This window comes from Athene cunicularia (genome assembly GCF_003259725.1).
Source record: "Athene cunicularia isolate RWA chromosome 2 unlocalized genomic scaffold, athCun1 chr2_part1, whole genome shotgun sequence".
Taxonomy (NCBI): Eukaryota; Metazoa; Chordata; class Aves; order Strigiformes; family Strigidae; genus Athene; species Athene cunicularia.
This window is the reverse complement of record NW_020799095.1, coordinates 15,340,245-15,365,096: the sequence shown is the minus strand read 5'-3', so window position 1 is coordinate 15,365,096 and position 24,852 is coordinate 15,340,245. Positions and strand designations below refer to the sequence as shown.

The following is a 24,852-nucleotide window of genomic DNA, read 5'->3' as shown; positions in this document are numbered from 1 at the left end:
CCCATTTCAACTCCTGGCTAAGCTCAGTAAAAGGTGCACAGGAATAACACACTGCTCCACTTTTCTCCCAGTCTGGACAAATAAGTCTTCAGCTAGCCACATGCAAGCCATTAAAAATATATTAACATACCCAGCAGGGTCTGTCACTTTTTCTTTTCTCCCCCCCTCCCCTTTTCTTAAACGCAGAGAAGGAAGAAATCTTGCCACAGTAACAAGAGGTTTTCATCAAGTCTCATTACTTCAAGCACAGCCGCACACCACAGCCCCCACAGAGAACCGCGTTCGGTTCCCGCTGTCATTAAAGGAACGAAGATCTTAAACAAAAATTAAACCCAGGACAGCATGAAGTTGGGAGCACACAAATGGATAAGGCAGGGAAGGGTGCATGAAAGCCGAACAGAAGCGCAGGAGCAGAGCCATCAGACAGGGCCCTGCTCAAGTGGCTTGGGAGGGACGGGGCAGGTGAAATGTGTCCTGCAGAGAAGGGCAGGGGCAGGCATTTTCAGTTTCAAGCCAGCATCCAGAGGTATGACATATTTCCCAGAAACTTAGGTGACACAGCAATGTCCTGGAACATTAATAAGGCTCAGGGTAAAATCAGACCAGCAATTATGATAAGCAAGAAGCTTTTTCTAAGCCTGAGATGTTGCACAACAGTGATGACTTTGCATAGTATTTGACCCACATCTATTTTTACTCCAGGGGGTCCTCAACCCTTCCGATGGCATCATGGCCCACACTTGCCAGAGTGGCCGCACAGCACATCTTAACCTGCAGCAGCTGCTCTAAGCCTGCAGCAGGTGGCTACTGGTGTTACTAATTTGGGATGAGGGCTTTAACAGCGCTGCCGGCGGCGCTGACGTGCCCCCGCCGCTGCCCCCCAAGTCCCCCCACCTGCTGTCGCAGTTCCATAAGCCAAGCAGCATCCAGTCGCTGCCGCTCCCTCCCACCCCCGGCCTCCCTCAGCCCGCAGCCGAAGCCAGGAAGAAGAGACCCGGCCGCGGGGCAGGTGAGAGCGGCACCTTGGAAGAGGGGAGGTCGGCTTCTCCCTTTGGCCACCGGCGGAGGTCGCAGCGGCGGCTGGAGAGCTCGGAGGGGTGGGGATGGCGAGCACGCGTAGCAGGACGGCGAGGTCCACCGTGTGGCAGGAAAGCCTGTAGGTTGCACAGCGTGTAAGGAGCCCGAGAGAGTCAGGCTCTTCCTAGCACTGGGCGTGCGTGCCGTGTAATTTCATCTGTGATTCTTGGAAGCAACACGGTGAGGAGTGGAAGCAACATTTTGGGATCGCTGGGCTGCTTCTTGCTTTTGTGTTGGCATTGGTGTGTCTCCAGCAGTGAAGCAAGGGGGCTCCATAGTGGCCTCTTTACAGCCTCTGGCAGGGCAGCTGACGGTACACCACGATGTTGGGCAGCTCGAGTGTCAGCCTACCCCTGACACCCCTCCCCTGCTGTACCCCCGCAGTCTGGAGCAACACTGGCAATGGCTGGGAAATGCTACAGCAGAGAATAAAGCAAAAGAGGGGCTGGTACAGCCACGGATGAGCAAAGGCAAATATGGATGCAGCCCTCTGCTTCTCAACAGAGGAGCAGCCAGAGTCTCCCACTATCAAGGTGGCAGGGCCAAACGTTTCTCAGACTACTTGGGAAGTGAGGATAGTGTTTCCTTGAGGAGACAGCAGAAGGAACTTTAATCAGAGAGTTCAAAAAATGAGCCTAGATCTGTGTGGGTTTGAGAAATGGAGACAGCTATTTAATAAGGAGCATCTGAAGAGAATGTTCTGTACCCTGTATTTTAAAGCAGCCACGTGTGGAGAGAAAGATTACTGGTTCCCTTTGGCAGCCATGGGAAAGGCTGTGTAACTACAGCATATCAGGTGCTTCGTGAGGGTGATTAATGCTGCTCAAGAACTGTCTGGTGAACTGTTAGTTTATTGAGGTGCCTCTTTCTCATGGTGGTTCAACCTTTGAGATTTCCATGAAATTAGCCTGACTTTCTCTTGGTTATCCAGGGGGAGAAGCAGTTTTGAGAGGCTGCTAACTGGGAGGCCTTGGGCTCCCTCCCCTTACACAGTTCCTGTGGTACATCTGCCCAGAAGATGTAAACTTTGACAGCTCTTGCAATTCCTCAGTGAAATGCACAAGAATAATGGTAATTCCACGGCATGGCTGCCAAAGTGTCAGGAAATTATTTTCTTTTAGAGATACCATCTAGTGTGCTGTTCGGATGTTTTCTGAAAGAAACTGCTTGCACTTGTGGAAGTGAAAGGACAGTCCTACCTTCTGGACTAGGACAAAACTGTACTTCAGAATGTCAGACTTTCCCTAGAACTAGAAATAGCAAGCTGCAGCCACCTCCAATAATGACTTAAATGTAATACTTCATGCTATAAATCCATGGTCAGGCTTGACAAACAGTAGCTATGAAGCTGGGTAAGTTTGCCCCAAATCTTGCATTCATTCTACACTCCCTCTACTTTTTTGCAAAGCTTACTGTCAGGTTTGTTAAGTCATGGTGATGTTTATGTGCTGATCAGCTGCTTCTTTTTAAGGAACCGGTGCTGGGAAGCTGGTCACGCCTCCACAGCCACCAGCAAGATCACCAACAACTGAACTTACCAGCAAGTCTGGAGTCTTAGCCTGGGCTACAGCTCATGACCCCTACCTGCCACTTAAAAATGGAAATATGCACATGATTGGTAATGTCATCTAAATTAGATTTCTTAGCCTTAGTTAATAATTTTAGTACAAAAGCCTGTGCGTGTTCGACCGCAAAAACTCATTCAAGACTTTCTTATGGCAATAACAGGGTAGTATAACTAGACCCATTAGAAACATTTTTGTATGACCTTATACAATGAGAGAAAATTAAGGCTTTTTCACAAAGATTCTGAATCATCCAGTGGACAGGAAAAGCATGCACTACCTGCAAAATTATTTAAGATTATGACAAGTTGCTGTAGCATGCTTATATTACTGTTCTTAAAACCAGTTCATGGAGATTTAGTAGCTTCAGTCCTATAAAGCAAAGACTGTTAAGAATTATTTTTGTGGTCTGATGAATTGGCCATTCATTCTTGCTTTAGCTAAATGGCTTGAAAACCACCTAGGAATGCCTCTATTACCACAACATCATCAATGCAGAAAACTGGAATGGAAGCCAGAAGCTTAAGTTCAGTAAGTAGCAGTGTTTGCAATTAAGTCAGAAAACCTGGATGGTTCACAGAAGTACTCATCAGGATTGTGATTGATTATAGAATGAGCTATTATCAATTCCAGGGGAAAATGAATCAGCTTTTTTATCTGAAATTACTTGTGGCGGTTTTAAACTTTCTTTTTTTAAGTATCTGTCTAACAGTGACTAATGTTTATTTTCCTGAAACTTCCCAGATGACTTTGAATCTAAATTTACCTTCCATTCTGTGGAAGACTTCCCCCCACCTGATGAATTCAAACCATTTCAGAAAATATATCCCAGCAAGATAGCTAGAGGTAAGTGTGTAAACATGAGAAGGTCTGATAATTATCCAATAGGACTAAAACAGGGAGTGAAAATAAAGCATTAACGTGAAGAACTGGGCTGCTAGCATAGGCACAGAGAGGGATGGGATTTGTTACAGTGGTAACAGGGACCAAAGCTATAATGTAAAGCACTTATTACTTACTTTGAAGTCTTAGTACCTAAAAATAAAATGATGTGGCTTGACATGCAGTCTGTGTTCTTTAGATTGTTGAATTTGCAGAGCCCTTGATGTTAAAAACAGTGATGTCACATAAACAGACTTAAGCAGCTACTGAGTTGGTTTTTTTGTTCATGAACTTGTGGAATCACAAAGAAAGGTGACTTGATCCATGTCTTCCACCATGTATTTTGATTTAAATCCCATACATGGTGTTTTACACACCTGAATAACAGAGGGACTTAGTACCTGAACCTTGTCAGGAAAGTAATGAATGACTGAACCTTGCTTTTTTTTCCCCCCCCTTAACTTAGAAACTTGATATCAGGTCACTGTTGTAGGAGCAGAAGTTCACCTATCTAGCTTTGAAAAATCATAGTTAAAGGTGCCAAAAGATCTGAAGCGCTTACACTTGCTTTTTATAAAACCCAGTCTTTTCTGTATTATTAGATCAACTATTTATCTCTAACTTTTCATTAAGTTGGTTTTTTGTTTCTATGCCAAGGTACTTTGCATGACTTCTCATAGCAGCCTCAGTCAGTCTAAATTGTCTGTTGTATGATCTGATCACAGACTTTTTACTGAAGGGCTACAGAGCATAAGCAATATATATATGTGTGTGTATATATATATATATGTGTGTGTATATATGTATATATATATATCAGTTCAAGGGTAGAAGGAGAGAAATGCAGCATCCCTGCTGTAAAAATGCATCCAAAATATATATCCAGACCGTTTATCTATCTGTCTTCTGATTAAACCTGTTATATCTATTTGCAGATGCCACTAAAAATCCTCCATTAAGAACACATGTGAGATGAGAAGAGTCTTCTGATGCTCTCTGGATTAGTATTAAAAAAGAACATCGAGAGAATATATAAAACAGAAGGTGTCCCCATTACAGTGATAGAGATCATATTTGAATTGCAAGTGCTGTAGTGTTGACATTTCTGTAAACTGGAAAAGTGATGTAAATGATACTTTTTAAACTGGCCTACATACTACAGGAATGTTAGTACAGGCTTTTAAATTATTGTATATAGGTGGATATTTTTTAAGCAAAGCAGCATAAAATTTAAATTCTTTGTAGTGTTGAAACAGTTCATTCTTATGATGCTGACAGATGTTACCTCAGAATACTTTTTGCATTAGATGCCCTGTAGTCCACTCTTCCCCTTTCATCATCATCTTCAAGTATTCTGGAAATTCTCTAGTTGTTATTCAGACATTTTTCAATGAAAAACTAACATGCTACCTTTAGTCTCTTTGTATGTTTCTTCCCTTCTATTCTGCCTATCCTCAGATTGCAGCAGAATGTCACCTTTATGAACAGATGGCCCACAGTCCTTTTCTCATCAAGCATGAAGAGGAAAGAGATGACAAGGAGCTGTGGCTGCTGTTGAGCCTACCTCCTGTTGATTACAGATCCTTATAGGATAGTGCCTGAAGAAGTCCAGCTGGGTAGGGTGGTCACAGACTTGACAAAGATGATGGAACTTTTCCAAACTGGAGGAAAAAAAACTTGTTCTACTGTAAGCAAAAAAAATCCCCACGGTCTGTGTGAAGACACATCCCACGGCATATATCCTGGCAATTAAGAGGCCTTTGGATGAGGGGTCCAATACTTACATTTTAAAGACGCTACTACTATTCATCCATGGCAATAGTGAGGATTCATTGTCCAAAATACACCACATGGAACAAGCAGTCCCCAAAATGGTTGTTCCCTTGAACAGAACTGGTTGAAAAAAGTAACAACCTACAGTGGACAAGACCTTAGCTTCTGCTTTTAATATGCAACCTGGGGTAAGGTCTCTGGATCACAGATGTTCATGAGAGATCTATTTTGAGCAAGAATTATCCTTATCCTTGTGCATTTCACTGCATTAGGAGGAGTGTTGGCAGCAAGCCAGGGGAGGTGATCCTTCTCCTCTGCTCAGCACTGGTGAGGCCACACCTGGAGTACTGTGTCCAGTTCTGGGCTCCCCAGTACAAGGAAGACATGGACATAGCAGAGAGAGGCCAACAAAAGGCCACTAAGGTGACAGAGACTGTGGCATCTCTCCTATGAAGAAAGGCTGAGTGAGCTGGGACTGTTCAGCCTGGAGAAGGCTCAGGGCAATCTTATCAATGTGTATGAGTATCTGAAGGGAGGGTATAAAGATGGAGCCAGGCTCTTTTCACAGGAGGCTCTGTCTGAACATCAGGAAACACTTTCTGAGTGTGGGGGTGGCTGAGCACTGGTGCAGGTTGCCCAGGGACATTGTGAAGTCTCACTGCTTAGAGAGACTAAAAAGCCATCTGGGCAGGGTCCCGGGCAACAGGTTCAAAGTTGGATCAGACAACCTCCAGCCACCTGTTCCAACTTCAACCACTTTTGGATTCCCCTACTTAGAGCTTTCCTGGGTTCCTGCACTTGGGTCACAACCTCGTGCAATGCTGCAGGTTTGGGAAGAGCAGGCTCAGCAGAGGATGTGGAGGTGTTAGTGGACAGCAAGCAGAATATGAGCCAGCAGTAGGCCCAATGGCATCCTGGTGTTTCAGAGATAGCGTGGCCATCAGGGACAGGAAAGTGAATAGAGTGAGTCCCCCTGTACTCAGCACTGGTGAGGCCACACCTTGAATACCATGTTCAGTTTTGGGCCCCTCACTACAAGACAGACACTTGAGGTGCTGGTGAAGGGCCTAGAGCACAAGTCTTCTGAGGAGCAGCTGAGGGAACTGGGGCTGTTTAGCCTGGAGAAAAGGAGGCTGAGGGGAGACCTCATCACTCTCTACAACTACCTGAAAGGAAGTTGTAGGGATGTGGGTGTTGGTAACAGGAAATGGCCTCAAGTTGGGGAGGTTTAGATTGAATATTATGAAAAATTTCTTCACCAAAAGGGTTGTCAAACATTGGAACAGGCTGCCCAGGGAAGTGAGTCACTATCCCTGGAGGTACTGATAAAATATGGTGCTTAGGGACATGGTTAGTGGTGGACTGGGCAGCATTAGGTTAATGCTTGGATGCGATGATCTTAAAGGTCTCTTACAATCTAAATGATTCTATGATTCACCAACTTGAAAAAGGGCACTGCTGTTCCAGGGTGAGCCTGGTGCTATCAGCCAGGCTATTTACAGTTTGAGCATTAATTTCTGTAATTTCCATAAATTTCCCTCAGCTGCAGCTGTAATAACATTATAGATCACAGGTGAAGATCTTTCCCCCACAGTCATGCCTTTGAACAAAACTATTTGGAAGAGAGAGGGAACTGTATCTACCTCTCTCTGCTTTTCTTGCAACAGCTCAGTTACACTGTAGGGGCTGCTCCCACACACATGGACGCTCATGGTGTGGAGATGGTGTAAGGGTAAGAAGCTCTTCACCTGTAGACTCATAAGCAAGCAGTGTTAGACTTTTTGTAGCCTATTATGATACCTTGCTGGATGTCATGTGAAAATTAGTGATGCTTTGACCAATACTTACTGTCACTCATTATTACAGTTACTTGATATGCATGAATATGGTAATAAGCAGGGGTCAGCATGTACATTGTTTCTCAAACAACTGGAAAAGTTTAATACTGCTTTGAAGAATATTTTGTCATAGTACTATTAAAGGTGATTTCTGTTGGTTCTCATTTGTCCTGGAACTTGTGTACTGTTCTGTACTAAGTACCTTCATAAGGAATTTAGAACTATTTAATGCTAAACTACCTGCCAGAAGATAGCTGAAGGAGAAAAAGTTTTACTCCTGTTTTTATTATGATGAGGGATATTTTTGAATCAAACAGCATCTTTCAGGGATTAAATTAGAAAGCCTGTGTATATTCGCAAGTGTTGGTGAACTGTTATTTCCATATATACTGGATTGTTCAAGATCTGTTGAAGCTTCTGAAGCTGCTCTTACCTGGAGATAGCGACTCACACTGTCTGTCACCCAGTAGCAGTTGGTCCCACTCTGCCCTTCCACCAAGCCTCAGATGTGCTCAAGACCACTGGAATTTTTAAGGCCATGGGGGTGCTTTGCTTTCTGAAGCTTGTAGGACTAGCGATTGCACTCAAGCATGCATGTTGCTGTAGCACAGTATTATGGGTTTTTTTGAAAATGCACTGCACAGCTGAAGCAAAAGCAACTTACTATTAGAAAATTACTATCTGGATCACTCTGCTCAAAAACAATTTATTAGTTGTCATATAAGCAGTTCCAAATAAGAACATAAATTCCCACAAGATAACTGCAAATGTTGGTTTCTTCTTTCTTAAGAAACAGGCAAATAAGAGATACTATTTTTTTAGCAGGAACACCCTCTTCTTTCATCCTGCCTCTTTCCCAGCTCTCAAAGGTTAGAGATCGGAGTTGTGCAAAAGAGCTGTGTGAAGTGGTATATCCTAATTTTGGCCCTCTGGCTGGGGCAATCATTGAGGTGTTTCTGCCTTTTAAAGAGCTTTTATTTCTCAGTAGAAAAGTCCATAGATCTTCACCATCCCCTTCTGTGAACAGTGAAGGATTTTAACTCCATATACTAACTTCCACTTATTAGAGACACAGACTTGTCTGAACCTCCTGTTAAAAACACCCAGCCATCTTCACATGACACAGGAAGCAGTGTTTACCAGTTTAATTCTTGAAGTGTTTGCCCTATCTCACTTCTACAAGAAGAAAATACTTGAAAAGCAGTTCTGTCTAAGACTGTCAAGGAAGGGAAGCATGCTGCAGCACTGCACGTAATATAAGGAAGCGCAAGACAGCCATTTCTAAGCCTAATCAGTTGGATTGCCATACCCACCAGTAACTCACTGGTACTTTTTGGATTCAGCCATGTATGCTTCACCACAGAGATTACTAGGAACTGTTCAGCACTACAAAGGCAGAAAGGTAGAAAATAGTCAGGTACTGATCAATGTCCAGCATCTATTCCCTCCAAAAATTCTAATTTGTAGCATGTCTATAAACATGACACCTCATTAATTGCATCTTAAGAGCCCATAGGTTATGTATAGATGTCTTGGGCATCCAGGCTGGTGCTGCAGTTTAGTACTTGGTACTAGAGCAGCAGCCAGGTGCATTACAAACCCAAGCTTCCCTAAGTTGGGTGCAGGTGAAGGCAAAACTGAACCTGGGGGACCTAATTCTGATAATTTGTACAGGTATAATGTCAGATGCTGAGTTACTGTAACCAGATATGCCCATATAAAGCCAGTACAGCAAGGTCAAGAACCAGGACTTAACTTCCTGCCCCCTCAAAACTGGGATTTCAACTCTACCATTCTCTGTATGAATTAGCAAGAAGAGAAAAATGCACGTCAGCTTTGCTGCAAGCCTAGTCCTGAGCAACAGAGGAAAAAATGGGTTGCTTTCAATGATTATATGGCAGGTAGCCTGATGAAGTTAATCTTTGCTTTAATTGGTTGCCCAACATACATATTTAAACATTCTGTACTAAATTAGCCAGCATGCACACAGTAATTGGACCAGTCAGTGACTTTCTCCTTTCACTATATACATACACAAACAGGAACACCACAAGATTGGACAAAGGAAAGCAATTTGTTAACCAGATACAGCTAGCAAGTAACATTTTTTCCTCTAGAAATGTTTTTCCTGCAAATTCACAAGTGTGAAGACTTTCTTTCAAGGCTTGAAGAACTTTTCAGTCTTCCAATGAAAAGGCTAACAATAGCCACCATAGCTGAAATGAGATAAAATTCATTTAAAATCCATTCCAAGCAAAAGTGAAATTGAAAAAAAAAACCAAAACAACTGCTTGTAGCATAGGGAAAAGGGACTTTGGAGACAATCCAAGCTGATACACTGAAGTAGAAAGGCAGCTTTGGACCCAATTCTGAACATCCTTAGTTTAGTGTAAAAGAGAAGGAGGATCAGAGTCAGATCCAACATTTCACATTCATTGATACCTGGTACCAGAAACTCAGTATCTAAAGAACAGAAGTGTTTGCTTACTTTATTTGAAGAACTTTAGTTCTGTGTCAACACAGTCATAGAAAAGATCCACTACTTCAGCAGGATCCAGAACCTCTGTACGAGTAAGGATATCGTCCATTGCTTCTAAGCCTTGTTTTTCAAGGTCTAACATAATCCTCATCAGTTTCTGGCCTTTATCCTAAACACATGAAACAATCAAACTCAATTAACCAGCAAACAGTCTTGTTAAAGCATTGCACTGTTCTGTTATGGAGATATTTTCAAGTTTCTTAAAAAACAAGAAAGCCTATTTAAGTAGAAACTATTTCTGTTAATAGTTTTTTGCATGGTGAGGAGCTAAAAAGAACAGTGCTGGACACATTATGCATTAAGAAAAATAACCTTTAAGGAGTTACTACGTTTAAATCAGAGAAGGAAGATGGAGTGAAAGATGGATAAAGGAAAATGGTATAAGGCTTTTACATGTGATAAAAGTAGTAAAGCAACTTCTTAAGCTTAAAAACCTGCAAACAGAACTATATGAGAAGACTAGAAGCCCCAAGGATTCTACAAATCATGGTACGTACGTGTGTATCCCTCAGATCACCACCCGCACGTTTATGATCAGATCTAAAATTATGTGTAATGTAACAGCATTAAGACTCCAGACCCCAGGGAAGGCTTTGTATACCACTCTGACTTACTGCTCTTCATGTTTCTGGTCAGGAAAATGGTGTCATTTTGGTTTATCCAGATGTTATTTGAAGTCTCCTTTTTTTTTTTTTTTTTTTTTTTTTTTTTTTGAGAAGTGCTGTTTGTTTTGCTTGCAGCATTCAGCATTGAATTCCAGGGAAAAAAAGGCATTCAGAATGAGTGATAGTTCTGAGCTTTCCATGATTTAACCAGCATTTGTGTAGTAAGAGTAGAGCATCTAAGCAAAGATTCAGGCTCTCAGATCACAGTTTTTATAGCATGAAGCCTAACTAAAAGCTAAATTTCCTTTTCTACCATAACTGATGATGTCACACTGTGGGACATGGATAAGGAAGAGTTCACAAGAAGCTAACACACCCCTGCTAGGTCTTCCCTAAATCAGCGTCTTGCGTAAAGTGCTATAAACCACACGCACATTCAGTCAACATTACTGCAGAGGCCACAGATTTTAAGTTAAACCATTCCAAGAGATTAAAAACCACATCTAGCCAAAACTGTGTTTAAATAAAGTTTGTACTAGCAAAGTTTACCAATGTTTCCTTAATCACTAAAGGATTAAGGCTGTATGCTGTTATGATCTTAGCAAGACTCTGACCTATGCAAACATGCACAAAGGAAAAATGCAGAAAAGCATGTCCTCTGTGGAAGTTCAACATGACTGCATAGGTCCTCCACAAACTGCCTGAAATACCAGTACCAGTATGACTGGCATGCCCTGGTGATCTCTCCCTCTGTTGTACTACTTTATAATCATTTATCCAGTTTACTGCTGTAGTTGTAATTGCAAATGTCGAAGAACAGTTATTGAACTACTTGCACTATGACAGCAAAAGCTGTAGCTCAATCAGTTGGAAAAGCTGTCCAGAATAATCCCCTTCCTGACTGCCTTTATTCAAAAATGTATTCCCACAAGAGAATACACTGGAAGGTTTTCAGACCACAAATACCTGATGCATGGCATTGGAAAGTGGCCTTTCTACTCCAATGGTATTTTTAGTTAATTCTTAAAAATTAACAGAAACACACCGAGTTGCAAAACTGTCATGTGCAAATTATTCCTTCAAGAAAAAAAACCTCAAACCATGTAGTTCTTAATCCAGCATATAATTGAAATTACAACATTGTCATATAATTGAATTTACAACATTCTGTCCATCATCCTGTCATATAATTCTGATAGCACATTGCACTAGCATCCAGTGTTCAGTGATCATTTGAAAAGACTATCTACACAATGGGAATTGAACAAGCTGATCAGCTTGTCAGTTTGACTTTTCACTTTGTAAAAGTAATGGAGCAGAGCAACGCTCTCAGGATAATAAAAAAACCTATGTAGAATAGTTTGCCCTTCAGAAGGCGTCATTATTCAAGCTAAACTTGGATTCTAAGCAAGGATTCTAAGAATATTCAGAGAATGCTCTTTTTTTTGGGATTCTGATAACATGGAGGAAGAAATGTTTAACCAGAACAGGTTGCATCCTTGTTTTTCAGTGAGTAACTCAAGTAGATTATGGAGTTAGGAATCTACATTTTCTTCTTTAATTCCAGGTCCCACAGCTCTTACCTGATCATTCTCAAGAAGAGATCGTGCCCATTCATGTGCCTTGTACAATTCATGCCTGCGATCAGGTTTCTCCTGGAATCGAGGTATCTTTTTAGCAGGATCATCATTGCCAAAAGAAGGAGACTGTACTTTTGGTACTAATTTTACATCATCAACAAAAATAAAGGGTTTAAATATGGACCTGAAAGAAATGAGAATTACCGCTTGCAGTAATAAGAGAGATTTTATATATGTTATTGAAATGTTCACCAGGCTATTTTAAAACAACAGATACAGAACAGCACAGGTAATTCATATAAACAAGGCATGGACTAGGTTAGAGAGTTGATACTGGTCACAAGGAAAATAAGTCTATGTGCTTTAAAAGAACTGGTTTGCCAATTACTGTAAAATTTTATTACCCCTTTTTACCTATAGGCTTGTTTGATGTCCTTCATGCCAGTTCTGCCACTTCTTTAGAAGAGTAACACTGTATTTTCCTCTCCAAGTTTTTTTTTAAACAAATCTCAGCATTCAGCCTCACATCAGTTTTTCTTCTCTGTTCACACTGATCTCTCTCCTTCTCCCAGATCACTGTCATGAAGCCTTGAGCAGAGATTACCTACCTTGCCCAATAGCAGAGGATTTGGCATATAACGAGCAGCACTTTAGGATTTTATGTCAAGAGGGGGAAAAAACATAACTACCAATATTGTGACATTATTCAAACAACTTCAACACTGAGTTTAAATCTAAACTCCAGAGTCTGACAACAAAACCCCAGTGATCCAGCATCGTAATTCCCGAGAATGTGAGAGCAGGTATTGGCAAATGCATGGAGAAACTGCCTGCCTTCCCTTTAGATACACAACAAAATAGCACCCTGCATTCTGCAGTGAAGAAGCTGCCAGAAGTGCAAGACTTCTGCAAGACATGATTAATAACCACTGACTGCATACAGTCAGCAGGTTCATTGCTGCTAACCTTTCCATCACTGCCATGAAGCCTTGCTGACTAAGAGTTTGTGACTCACTAGCTGCACTTAAAATAATGCTTTTTTAATGCATTAGAGTGTAAAATAAAGCAAGAAAGGCCTCTAAACAAGGATTTTACAGCTAGATTTTGCCTTTAAAAGGACAGAAATCCCACCTAAACAATTTAAATCCTTGCTCCTTTTAATCTCAAAGGATTTGCATGAAGAGAAGTTTTGGCAAGCAAGCTCAAAGCTTCTTACTTAACTCTGAAGGTTTGAGTTGCTTAATGCACGGTGGGTGGAAAGTGTCTTTCGCATGGATGACTTCTGTAGCACTCAGTAGCACCAAATGCTTACTACCACTCTCCTTTTAGGAACGACTGTCAGTGGTTCGAGGGCACCATTTTCTTCTCACCCATAGCCTCTTTACTTCAATGCAAGTGGCAGACCTCCTGAATAACTGCAAGTGGTTTAATTTAATTTCTGTGAATCCCAGGTGGATTTTGTTTAAAACACAAGATAATTCATTAGTTCTTTAATGATCTGGTCCATGAGTTCCCTTACCTCCTTTGCTGCTTTGAACTAGAGAAGACAACATTTAAACAACCTGGAAATTGTCCCTCCAATAAAAAACAACTTCAGATACCTGGACTTGTGGATGTTTTGCTCTGTTAACATTTTGATGTCATATACCTAGAGTAGCCTTTTTGCTAGTTAGACACTTTGTTTCAGTTTTGCACTCAGTTCAAGAGAGAAGTGACTGAAAAGGTCCACAAGCTCATCATCTCAGCAAAAACCCACTGGAAAGCAACTATGGTGGAGTAGTAAATAGTTCCTGGCTCCTCTCTAAACTGCATTTACTCTAGAATGTCCAAATTTAGGCAAAGTTCCAGATCTGGTCTTTCAGGCAGTGGCATCCATTTAGACTTGAGCAAGATGCAGTTCAGTAACACAGGCCTGTCAGACTGCACACCAACAACTGCTGATTGCATTTCTGCTTAGAACATGCTCTTGAAGCAGGTACCAATTTTGGTAGCAGGTTTTTTTTAATATCTTTTTAACCCATCATCTGCTCTGCACCCAGGGAACCCCAGTGCTGTGGCTTACCTTGAAGGGTCTGGTGTGCCAGTGAAGTAATGAACACAGGGAAAACTAGGGTCCTGAGGCAGAACAGACACTATGCTAGCTGTAGTAAGGAAAGATTCAGAGTCCACACAGACACCACTATCCTTGTCACGCAGCACATCAATCATAGCCTGTGCAGAAACATCACCTATAGGAAGGGAGGAAAAAAGAAAAGAAAAATTGCTGAGTGAACAATAGCTTGAGTCCCAGGGAAGGAATTTAGCCTGAATGGGCTTTGGCCTAATATGACCAGTGTCACAACATGGGCATGTCACCAGAATGAACCTGCCTAGCTAGGAAAAAAGAACAGTAAGAACCATTAAATAGACATTACAATATCTAGGTAGGGAGAAATGTCATTAAATAGTATTTTTCAGGAAGAAGGCCATCACATCTGTAATATTGCTTTAGCAACCACTGTGAACAGACTACTTTCATAAACAACCATTTTCCTCTAAGAAGCTACTTCTACCCAAGCTCAGGCAAAATGGGCACACCCTGATCTCCCACTTCTCATCTATTTCCATTTCAGTCAAAATTTTGAAACATCATCCCGCATTCACAGGATCTTACAGCAGCAGACCTAGACACTGAGATTTTTCTCCAAACCACTACTTACAAGAATACCATGTTCTCATTCTATTTCCTGTGTCTTATCACAGCTTTCTCCCCACAGCACCTCCATGTTTTCTTGCATTACCCCCTTAGCAGGAAAGGCTTCTTTTCCATCCACTTAAATCCTGCACTGTCTCAATCCTTTCATGCACAGGTGCCTCAATACACCAGGAGACACAGAATGACCCAGCAGTCTGCAAGATTTGCAGCCACAGCCATCTGTCTGTAGGGGACCTCAGGTTTTTTAGTGCTATAATCCAGCTTTATTAAGACCTTTTACCTATGGTCCTTCAGAATTGCATGGTTTGATGTCTGCCTCAGACACAAACCATGCTCCATGTAATTAATTCTATAGCCTTAGCAAGAACTCTGCATTGCAATAAATATTTCACCTAAACACTTCTTGGCATTTGACAACATGTGAAAATACTAACAATCTAGTAAATTCACCTCTGTAGTAAAAGGCTTTTTATAAAAAGATAATTTGTACCATTTTTCACACATGAAAGACCAGATATATGTCAGCCATGCACTGCTGCAGGCTGGTCATCTCAGAGCTATTTTGACCAGCTGCAATGAACTTAAGTCACTAATAAATTTTGGTCTGGAAATAAACTCTTTCTTTGACTGAAGGGAATTGGCACATTGTTTGCTCTGGTAACTTTGTTGTGCTTGACAATGAAAAAGGGACTTCCGTTTGCAACTCACTAACATTACTCTTCCTTAAACTATGATCTTAATTCCTTCCTCAAAAGCCTAAGCAAACCTCCCAAAATGTAGAATCCAAAGCTCAAGCCGTCATATGTGAAGCCATTTTTTTTAAATACTGTAATTTCATTATTAGGTAGGACCACTATAGTTACACCAAAGCACAAATGTAGTGGCACATGATGCACATCAGAACAGCAGTGAAGAAAGTTATTTTATAATTGCAATCCTGTTTTAAAACCTTAAACTTGAGGGGGACATTAAGGGTTTCATCCTAAATTGTGGCAAGTTTAGCAGTCTTCAGCCCTGGTCTTCCTTTCCACACGGTTTACATGTCCTTCGTCAACTGTAGTTCTGGACAGAATGCCTGGAAGGAGGCAATTATGACTAAAAATCCCACTTCACACACAGAAAGATGGTTCAACACTTACCACCTTGCTTTTCTAGGCTCTCCCTGCCAGAACAGCAGGCTAAATGGTCATCAGCAAGAGAGAACACTTCAGAAAAATTGAAGTCTGAGTCTCCGTTCCACCAGCCTTGACTTCTCACATAATTCCTTAGTTCAGGATGCTCAGCATCAATTTTTGTAGTTAATGAAAGCTGATTACAAATGCATTTAACTCCCTCTGTAGAAAAAGCCACACATTAAAAGAGAGCATTAATACAGTTTTTCTGGGACAAGCTGGAAGGACAACGTCATTTCAGTTAGGAAACAAATTATACCATTGGTTAGGAGGTACACTTGGCATGACTGCATAACTACACAACTACACATACACAGAATTACTAGTCACTGCAGGTTGCAGAGCTCAATTCTCTGTGCCCTACTTAGATATCTACACTGCCTTGTGATTAATAGTGAGTGGTATTTAGTCAGAACACCAGTTTCACAATCCGTACCTCACACATTCTGACCATGAAGTAATAATAGTGGTCTCCAAATGCCAAAGGCACCTGCCTAATCCTTCCTCCAATGGTGTATTCCACTGCCACAACAAGGCTTGAGGTCTGACTTGATTTCAAAATATATTTCAGGAAAGCTGCATTTAGTTTAATGAACCCTCTCTGCCTCCCAAAACTGAAAATTTAATTTGGAAGACGTTTTTTAAAGCTTACCAATTGCTTTAAGCTTCCCAGCTGAAGAACAATATTATTGTAAGCAGCAAGATAGGCGCTTAAATTAAACTTAATTTTTAATCTTAATTTTTAAAATGGCATAAAGTAAAAAAAGTGTAAGCAGCCCTCAAAGAACATGAAAGGGCTTTTTAATTTGCTTTTTTCAAAAATACTGCATTGCTTATATCTATATATCTACAGCATGACTAAAAGTGGCTGCTCAGATACTCCTCAGAGAGAATAGAGTGTGTTGGAAGCCAGAGAAAGAGCTGAAAAAGTAAATCTGTAAACTAAAATAAAACCAGATTCTGGAATTTGGCACAAACTTTCTTAAACAGAAACCAAAGCAGTATTCGTGAAAGTTATTAATACTGCCTTCCACAAAAGTAAGCTTGTTTTTGTAATACCTCATGCATTCAATTTAAATAATAACAACTTATAGTAGGAAGTTCTGTGCATCAGTCTAAAAAAAGTCTCCGTCATTCAATTCTGACTTACAGTAGGGTCACTGACAGCTTGTTCTGATTCACACTTTCAAACATCATACCTTTCAGGGAATTTTCTTGAGTAATAGGAATATTTGTATTCATATCAAGCTAGGCAAGCCACTCCTTAAGAGCTCTTTAAATATTACATTTAGTAACTTGTGTAAAATAGTATTGGATGGTTCTGATCCCCCTCAAAAATGAAAATTTATCAAGCAAATAAATTTTTCCACTCAGACTGAAGAACAGTAATAAGAAGAATTTTAAAGTGTTTATCCTTAAATTACTGGCAGAGTGGCTTGATAAATTCATTATAAGCTTTACAGAACTGCAGCAGTAATATTAGAGCAACTCTGAGAGGACAGACAGAGAAAAAAATGCCTTCACACTGGGGAATGACGCATTTTCCCTGTTTTAGCAGCATTTGTGCATTCATTTGAAAGCTTAAGAGGCACGCTTATGGTTGCAAAAAAGAACCCCCTGAATAAAGTGTGAAATATAGAGCTCTTACACAGCCAGCAGCCTTTCCCTCTGGCAGCCTTAGCAGGCTGCAGGAGATGTAAACTACTTATCTGCAGCTCACAGGGACCTCCTAAAGAGAAATGCACTGGTAAAAATCAGAACAGAGCTGCAGTGTCATTTCAGAAAGCTGAAAGCAGCCAATGAAGGCAATAGTTTATTTGCTGGGAAGAAGGACATGAAGGTTATGTGTTGCTGATGCAGCTAAAAAGGCAAAGTAAAAAATACTGTTCTTCAAATATCAGCCAGGTAGGTCAACAGAAGAAGGCAGGCTGTCACTGCATAATCCCAGGAACCTCAGGAGCCAACTGCCTTCCAGAATCTGGATTTTATCAGGACAGCATTATCAGTTTTCCCTCCTCTATGTTTGGTATCTGTGCTAGAAGACTGCCTCCATCTTGCAGGTATCCTTAAAATGCAAACTTTGCTTGGGGAAACACCATCCCTGCTAAAGTAAGCTGATTCATTTTTGATGGCATGAACTGACAGTAAGCCATCACACAATATTACACAGCCCAGTGTTACTTCTTTGCTTTGGTATTTTCAACAACATTAAACCTCCTCCTCCTTTTCAATTAAGCAAAAATGAAGAGAATTGAACGGATCAGTCATAACATGGATGATAACAATCTTAAATGATCTGAATTTTTAATGAATTAAAATGTGAGTAAATTTTTTTAATCCCTACTCTTACGAAAATAAAAATCCTTTCAAAGCTAAAAACAACTGAAAATAAATTAAATATATGCCTTAGACAATCATGTTATATTAAGGCAGCACATACTTGCCAGCAAAGTTTTAAATAAGTTCAGCCACCAAGCCAGTGAACTCTAGAAGTTAAGTTTGGCAGGTCTGGCTTCACACATACAGAAAAGGAAACCACCTACAACTTCAAAGAGCAGAAAAGTATTGTTTTGCAGTATCAGGTAAGAAATGGGGATATGAGGAGACTACATCTATTATGGTAAAGCAACCAGCAGCAGCCCCATTCAATTTACAACCTAACACAAGCTCTTTTCTCAAAGCTATCAATGCTCATCCTGCCCTCTTAACATTTTAGATTTTCAAGTAACAATTTGGGAATTAACTCTATTAAAAAGACATTTTGCACATTCCAAATAGTAAATAAATCTGTGAAAATACAACACTTCCCAAAGATAAAAATTTAAGCATTATGATTATTACATAGCTTATGTATACAGGTAACAATCTCCAGATTTACAGAAAATGCTGTTACATCAGCCAATACAAATCAACATTTAAAAAAAAATAAGAGTAGTACAAATACAGAAGGTTAAAACTGATGATTTAATCAAATGCATAAATTAGTCACTTATTTAAACTCAGTGGCTTTAAGATCCAAGACAATTCTTTACAGTTATGTATAAGAAGAGAGGCTTGCTGAGAGTGATAAACTGACCTGTGATTTTTTCTGCTGCCCAGTACTTTCCAGAAGTTTCCAGTATCCAGGCTTCATTTCTGTCCACAATCAAAAATGCACTTTGGAAAGTATGGCATGAACTCCCATCTTCATAATAATTTCCACCTTGTCCATACTCTTCCAACAGAGCAACTATTACATCCAATGCTTCTTTAGCTGTTGCACCTCTTTCTAGACCAAGTCTGTAAGAAAATGGCAAAACAGATTCAGACAGACATGTAACGGTGAAGTCTCCATAAGCTATTCATTTTAAACATCAGCACCCACCTGGTTTTAAAATACCGAAGTGTCAGGTATGCCTAGTCTAAGAATTCTTGCTTTAATGAGCTACTAGAATTACAGGATGAGATATTAAATTATTTAATTTGCTTCAAGCAAATCATAAGCCTATCATAGCTCAGTTTTAGTTTTTTAAAAAAAGAGTCCAATTATCAACAAATGGTCTCAACTGCACTGTAAACATGCAATGCTCTATTTATCCCCCCCTTAGGCAGAAGAGATTTGAAGGACAATTTGCAAAGGTCTTTTTAAAGTAACAGCTGTATGCAAGTTTACTTTTCTGTACAGAAGAGCAGGAAATTACAAATTAATAGTACCAGAGATCACAAAAAGGGGAAGTATTCAGTACTACAATCTCTCTACAACCTCTCTTTCCCAATGCTCGAATATTTGGCCATAGAAGCTAGATGCATGTTATTCTTTGATGCATACTGTATGCTGTAGACAGAAACATTTGTACACAGTGTTCCTGAAGAGGCTTCCCCAAAAAAACACTGAACAATTAAGGAACAGATATGGCTTTTGTCTGAACTAAGAGTAACCACATGTCTAAAAGAACATGATTTTAAAAGAAAGTTTGAGCAAAATAAGGGTATTTTAGGGAAAAGTAAACTGAGGCATAAGAATAGGTTTTACAAAGCTGTAGGGAATGACTGTATCCTGCCTTGAATAAATGGAATGAAATAATCCCTTGAGATAATTTACAGCCCTAAACAAGTCAACAATGAAAACAGTAACCAGAAGAATCCAGATCAGACCTGCAAATGATTCCACTGGTTCCAAAATGCACTTAATAATAATGAGGAAATGCAGTATTTCAAACAACAGCATACCCACGCCTCATTCCTTTGGGAGAGTTACGTGGATCAGTCCAAAATTTCTGTTGGTTATGTCACCTTAATGTTCTCCACTGTGTTTATCTTTCTCTAATAGCTCTATGGACAAAATAATTTTGACAGATGGATAGTTTCAAGAAATTCACCTTTTTAAATGTAAGTACTATGCTAGCCCATTTCATTTCCCCAGAAATCACATCACAAGAAACCACTACTCTGATTCTTTCCTGAAAACCACAGTACACAAATCAGATCCTGGTAACTTGAATACAAATTTGTTATCTAAATACTTTTCAGTCTGATCTGCACTGGGCCTTCTTTATTAAATTGCTGGCCACTATTAGCCTTGGTTTAGGTTGAATTATTGAAAGCAGTGTTTTCATCTCTCTCAGTAGCATCTACTTATCACTTAGTGACAAGGGAGAGCCAAATAAAATTTTAGGTCCTAACTAACAGTGACAATGTCTTCCCCATGATCTTTCTTTGCATTTATAGTCTTTCCCTTTTGTCTTGTTTCTCTTACTAGCTGGAATTTGGTTTGTCTTGATGTATTTTTAGTCCCTATGCATTTATGTTATTCCTTCATTCTTTTCATCATGGTGCAATCCCTTTTTCAGAGCAATACAGAGATACCAGTCTTAGCATATACCACAGAAATCTTTCAAAAGCCTGTCCAAAAGCATGTCTTATTTATTCCCTAAGAACAACTCAGAGACCTGTCTCTGCCACAGGTAAATGAATGGGCTGACTATTACCCTGGTGACCTTGTAGTCACTAGATTCAGTGATAAGCGGCTCCGTTCTCCCCAGTTTATGACCAACAGCGTTAAGTTATAATTAGATCAAAACCTGCCAAGAGACATAACATTGCACTAAAACTTTTAATAATGTCTCCCTAAAATTTTCCTTCTGAGATGGTTATAGTCTAGCTTTCTCTGTCAAAACTACAGCAGAGATTCAGGCTGAAGAAATATCTTTTAGATCACTTTTTTTGCAAATGGTTCCAGTGTTACATTTACTTCCATTTAACAAGGGCCTAGGCTCTGCTTTTGTTTGGGTGCTCCTATCTGTCAATAACAAGGGACAGCAAAAAGAAAACAAGAAAACCCACCCCACACAGCTCATCTCCACACAACTGTAGGTCTTGCCAGTTATCTCAGCATCAGAGTCCTGGGTTAACTACAGCATAACCCTCCCACCTACACATTTCATAGTACCCTTCAAAGCAAGCTGGAAGAAAAGTTTTAAGTAATTTCACCCCTAGATGAGAGCTTGAATTAGTCATTCAGAAAATTTCAGTGACTTCATACAATCCACTGCCTCAGTACCTCCAATATGCTATCATAGCATATTATAACCTTGTCAAAACATTATATTAAAATTTTCAACTTCACATATCAGTTACAGATCAGACTTTCTAAATGAAGTAACTAACATACATGATGATGACATTCTACTTTATCCAGTTTTGATGTCTCTAATGAAAGAAATTGGTAAACAAATTGATACCATTTTAAAGAGCATCCTTGACTCCCTGCCAAGATTGGCATCTCTGTGTGGCTCTGAAAAAGTGATTGCATCAGCAATGAAAAGAACGAAGGAATAACACAAACACATCAGGATTTAAAATTAAGACAAAAATGCAAAAGGGTGTATTTTACAGGTTTCTTCATATATACCTTTTTAATGATAATATTGTCCTGTTCTAACTGTACCAGCATAAGCAAAACAGTACACCATCTCTTCATCTTCATATGAATGTACTTCCCTAAGTAAATAGGTGCTTTATAGAGGCAACCATGCCTCAAAGAAAACCAAAACTGCAGCCACAATATGAAGAATATCTGAAAGAAAACCCTGATAAGCTAAGCAATACTGGTGCAGCTATCAAAGACCAGCTTTTGAATAAATTCCTAGAACAGAAAAGCAGTGTTTCTTAGGAATTTGTGCTGGTTTCTCTCAATTTTTCTGTCTCTTGTGACTAGGTTCACATTCTCCATTTAGATAAACTGGCATGGGGACAAGCCTGCATGGAGTAGGACTGAGTTCTATCCCTCAAGTCAATCACACAACCTTTATTCATTTCTTAAGAATCACTGTGCAGGGTTTGTGTGGTGGGGTTTTTGATAGCTGTGAAGGGGCTACAGCGGTGGCCCCTGTGAGAATCTTCTTGAAAGCTCCCCCGGCTCCAAGGCAGACCCACCTCTGGCCAAGGCCAAGCCAATTAGCAATTATCACCTCTGTGATAACAAGGGGAACCTGGGAGGGGGTTGGGGGACTTTTGAAGAAGAGTTACAAGAAGGACACCTATGTGAACACCAAGGTCAGTGGAAGGAAGAAGGAGAAGGGGGGGGGGAGATGTGCCAGAGAAGAGACTGCCCTGTAGCCTGGGGAAAGATAGTAGGGCTGCCCCCCTGCCACCCATGGGTGTCACCAGAGAAGCAAAGATCAGCCTGCAGAGGACCCCACACTGGAGCAGGCAGCTGCAACTGAACAAGGCCAGGACTCTGGGAAGAAGCAGCCCCCACTGTTGTAGTTCAGCCCTAGGACTGCATCTCACAGGGCTCACAAACACTGGAGCAGCATGGAAACGACCACAGCCTGTGGAAGAACTCATGCCAGAGACAGATCATGGAGGACTGTCTCCTGTGAGAGGGGAACCACATGGAGCAGGGGAATGATGCAGAGGAGTCCCCACAAAGAATAAGGAGCAGCGGACTGACTGAGTACCCTCCATAACTTTCCCCCCTCCTGGGAGAAGGAGGTAGAGATATCAGGAGCAGAGCTGAGCCCAGGAAGAAGGAGGGGTGGAGGGGAAAGGTGCTTTTAAGGTATGGCAGTGCTTCTTACTTGCCCACTCTGTTAAGTGTCATTGTTGTTAGTGTTTGAATTAAAGTGGATTTTTTTTTTTTCCTTCTCCTATGAAGTCTGTCTTTTGTCCAGAACCATAATGGGTAAATGACCCCTCTCTGTCTTTATCTCCATTCCCAAGCCTTTTCTTCATTTTTTCCTTCCCAGCACTGGAGGGGAAGGGGTGCATGAATGGATGCATGGTGCTCAGTTGCTCTCTGGGCTCAAACCACGACAATTATTCATATGTTCTGACATGCTGTGACAAGCTATCAAGCTACAAATATGTAGGTGTCTGTCTTAATCCTCAAATACAGCAGTATACTATGTAACACACTGTTTTCAGTCATTAAACCAGCAGCCAATTACTAAACCATCCAAAAACTTCATCAAATACATCTTTACTGATGTCCATCATGATCTTTATTTAAAAAAATGCTTTATTTATGAGGTTGCAGGATGAATTTTCAATTTTCTATTTCAACAACAAAACATGCTGAAGGATGCCTCTGGCCTGTTTAACGCCATGTGCTCTCACAACACCCACCTTCAGCCTTTGCCATGTTGGCTGGATTTTATATCCTAACTGAAAAGTGACAATTCCAGATGGGTCAAAAGAGAGAGGTAGTCTCCCCTACAGAAAAAGAATAATCACTTTAAAAGAATGTAGAAACAAACTCTTAGGGGAGCCTGAGCATTCAAAGAAAATTTGATTCTACTATCTGGATGATATGTTGGGTTGACAACTCTTATGCCTGCTCCGAAGAACATGTTTCAGGGTATGAAGTTTTCAGTTTCTTTTGCAAGCAGCTATTCATACATGCACACACAGAGAGAGTGTCGGTCTTCATCCTTCAGCTAAGATCTGACTCAGACGCGGGAGTCAAACATATACATAGGTGTGACAAAAATTTGGCCAGAGTTGTGCATTTCTTAATTAGGCTTTAAAACATCCCAGTTTATTTTATTCCAATAAATCCTAGGCAATAGTATTAGTCTGTTCTACAGATGGGTAAAAAGAGGCAGAGCTAGTGCCAGCTGCTTTGTCACAGCTTATATGATTGATTTCATACTTGATGGCTCTCTATTCTATGAGGTGAACCATAACAGGTAAGCTTAATGCAACTGGCCAAGTCTTCACAGTAAGAATCTCTTTGGCTGGAATAAGAGGCAGATGGTAGTCTGGAACACATCTCTAGTTCTCCTTGCCTGAAGCACTCTCTGTTTGAGCTACAGACAGTTTCTTCTGCAGATAAGAAGGAAAACAGGGAGGGTAATATCTACAGGTGGTGATCCCTCATAGTTTATGACCAGTTTCTCCTTATTTTGATATCTCCTGATTTCCTACTGCAGGTAAATCTAGAGCTGCCGGATGACATATAATATGAATGTTAAACAGTATTTTGAGACTGCAGGAACTGTGACCAAAATAAACAGAACTCTGCATTAAACCAATGGTTTGTTAAAGTTTCAAAAGGATAGTAGTAGGAGGGAAAAAATAAAAATGGAGCTTGGAAAGTCACCTAACGTATCCCTTTTCTTGACAAAAGCTTGTCCTGTATTTACTTAAGAGAGCCCCCAAATCTATCCAGTCTCCCTTGATGCAATTAAACTCACTAGTCCTCCTAAGTACAGCTTCTCCACAGATTCCTTCAGTAATACAGAGTTTAGAGAAAATACTGAAGAGAAACACAACCCAAATTCCCTCATGATTTTCTCATTGGTCAGATTCTATGGATCTCTGATCATATTTCCCATTTCTGATGCATTCTCTCCTACTGGCTCATATTCTTCTTGATTTATGGTAGCTGGAACCAGATAACTGTATTTCTGCAGAGACATTGTTAAAGAACCACTGCAGTTTTAGGCAGCTATACACCTAACAACAATTTCTTCTAACCCATGCTTCCCAGCTTGCTTATGAGAATACCCTCTAAGGTTTTAACACACTCTTAAAAGTCAAGGTATCCATTTCCTACCTTCTATCCATACAATTTTTTTAACTCATTACAGAAGTAGAATGGTTTGACAGGATTTTTCTTGACTAACAGTTATTATCACAGAT

General features: G+C 40.4%; 2 protein-coding genes across 2 annotated transcripts in view; one reads left to right on the top strand and one right to left on the bottom strand.

Moving 5' to 3' along the window:
- Positions 1-6,474, top strand: part of WIPF3 (WAS/WASL interacting protein family member 3) — a 36,405-nt gene extending 29,931 nt beyond the window's left edge. Inside the window, exons 6-9 of the mRNA XM_026843014.1 lie at positions 798-1,009; positions 2,549-2,695; positions 3,387-3,488; positions 4,460-6,474. Coding sequence (XP_026698815.1) covers positions 798-1,009; positions 2,549-2,695; positions 3,387-3,488; positions 4,460-4,500 — 502 coding nt within the window. The 3' untranslated portion in view covers positions 4,501-6,474. The remainder of the gene's footprint in view (positions 1-797; positions 1,010-2,548; positions 2,696-3,386; positions 3,489-4,459) is intronic.
- Positions 6,475-9,039: 2,565 nt separating this feature from the next.
- SCRN1 (secernin 1) overlaps positions 9,040-24,852 on the bottom strand; it is a 29,541-nt gene continuing 13,728 nt past the window's right edge. The window contains exons 4-9 of the mRNA XM_026842024.1: positions 18,803-19,005; positions 15,694-15,888; positions 13,922-14,087; positions 11,863-12,043; positions 9,624-9,783; positions 9,040-9,351 (exon numbers count right to left, since the gene is read on the bottom strand). Coding sequence (XP_026697825.1) covers positions 9,625-9,783; positions 11,863-12,043; positions 13,922-14,087; positions 15,694-15,888; positions 18,803-19,005 — 904 coding nt within the window. The 3' untranslated portion in view covers positions 9,040-9,351; position 9,624. The remainder of the gene's footprint in view (positions 9,352-9,623; positions 9,784-11,862; positions 12,044-13,921; positions 14,088-15,693; positions 15,889-18,802; positions 19,006-24,852) is intronic.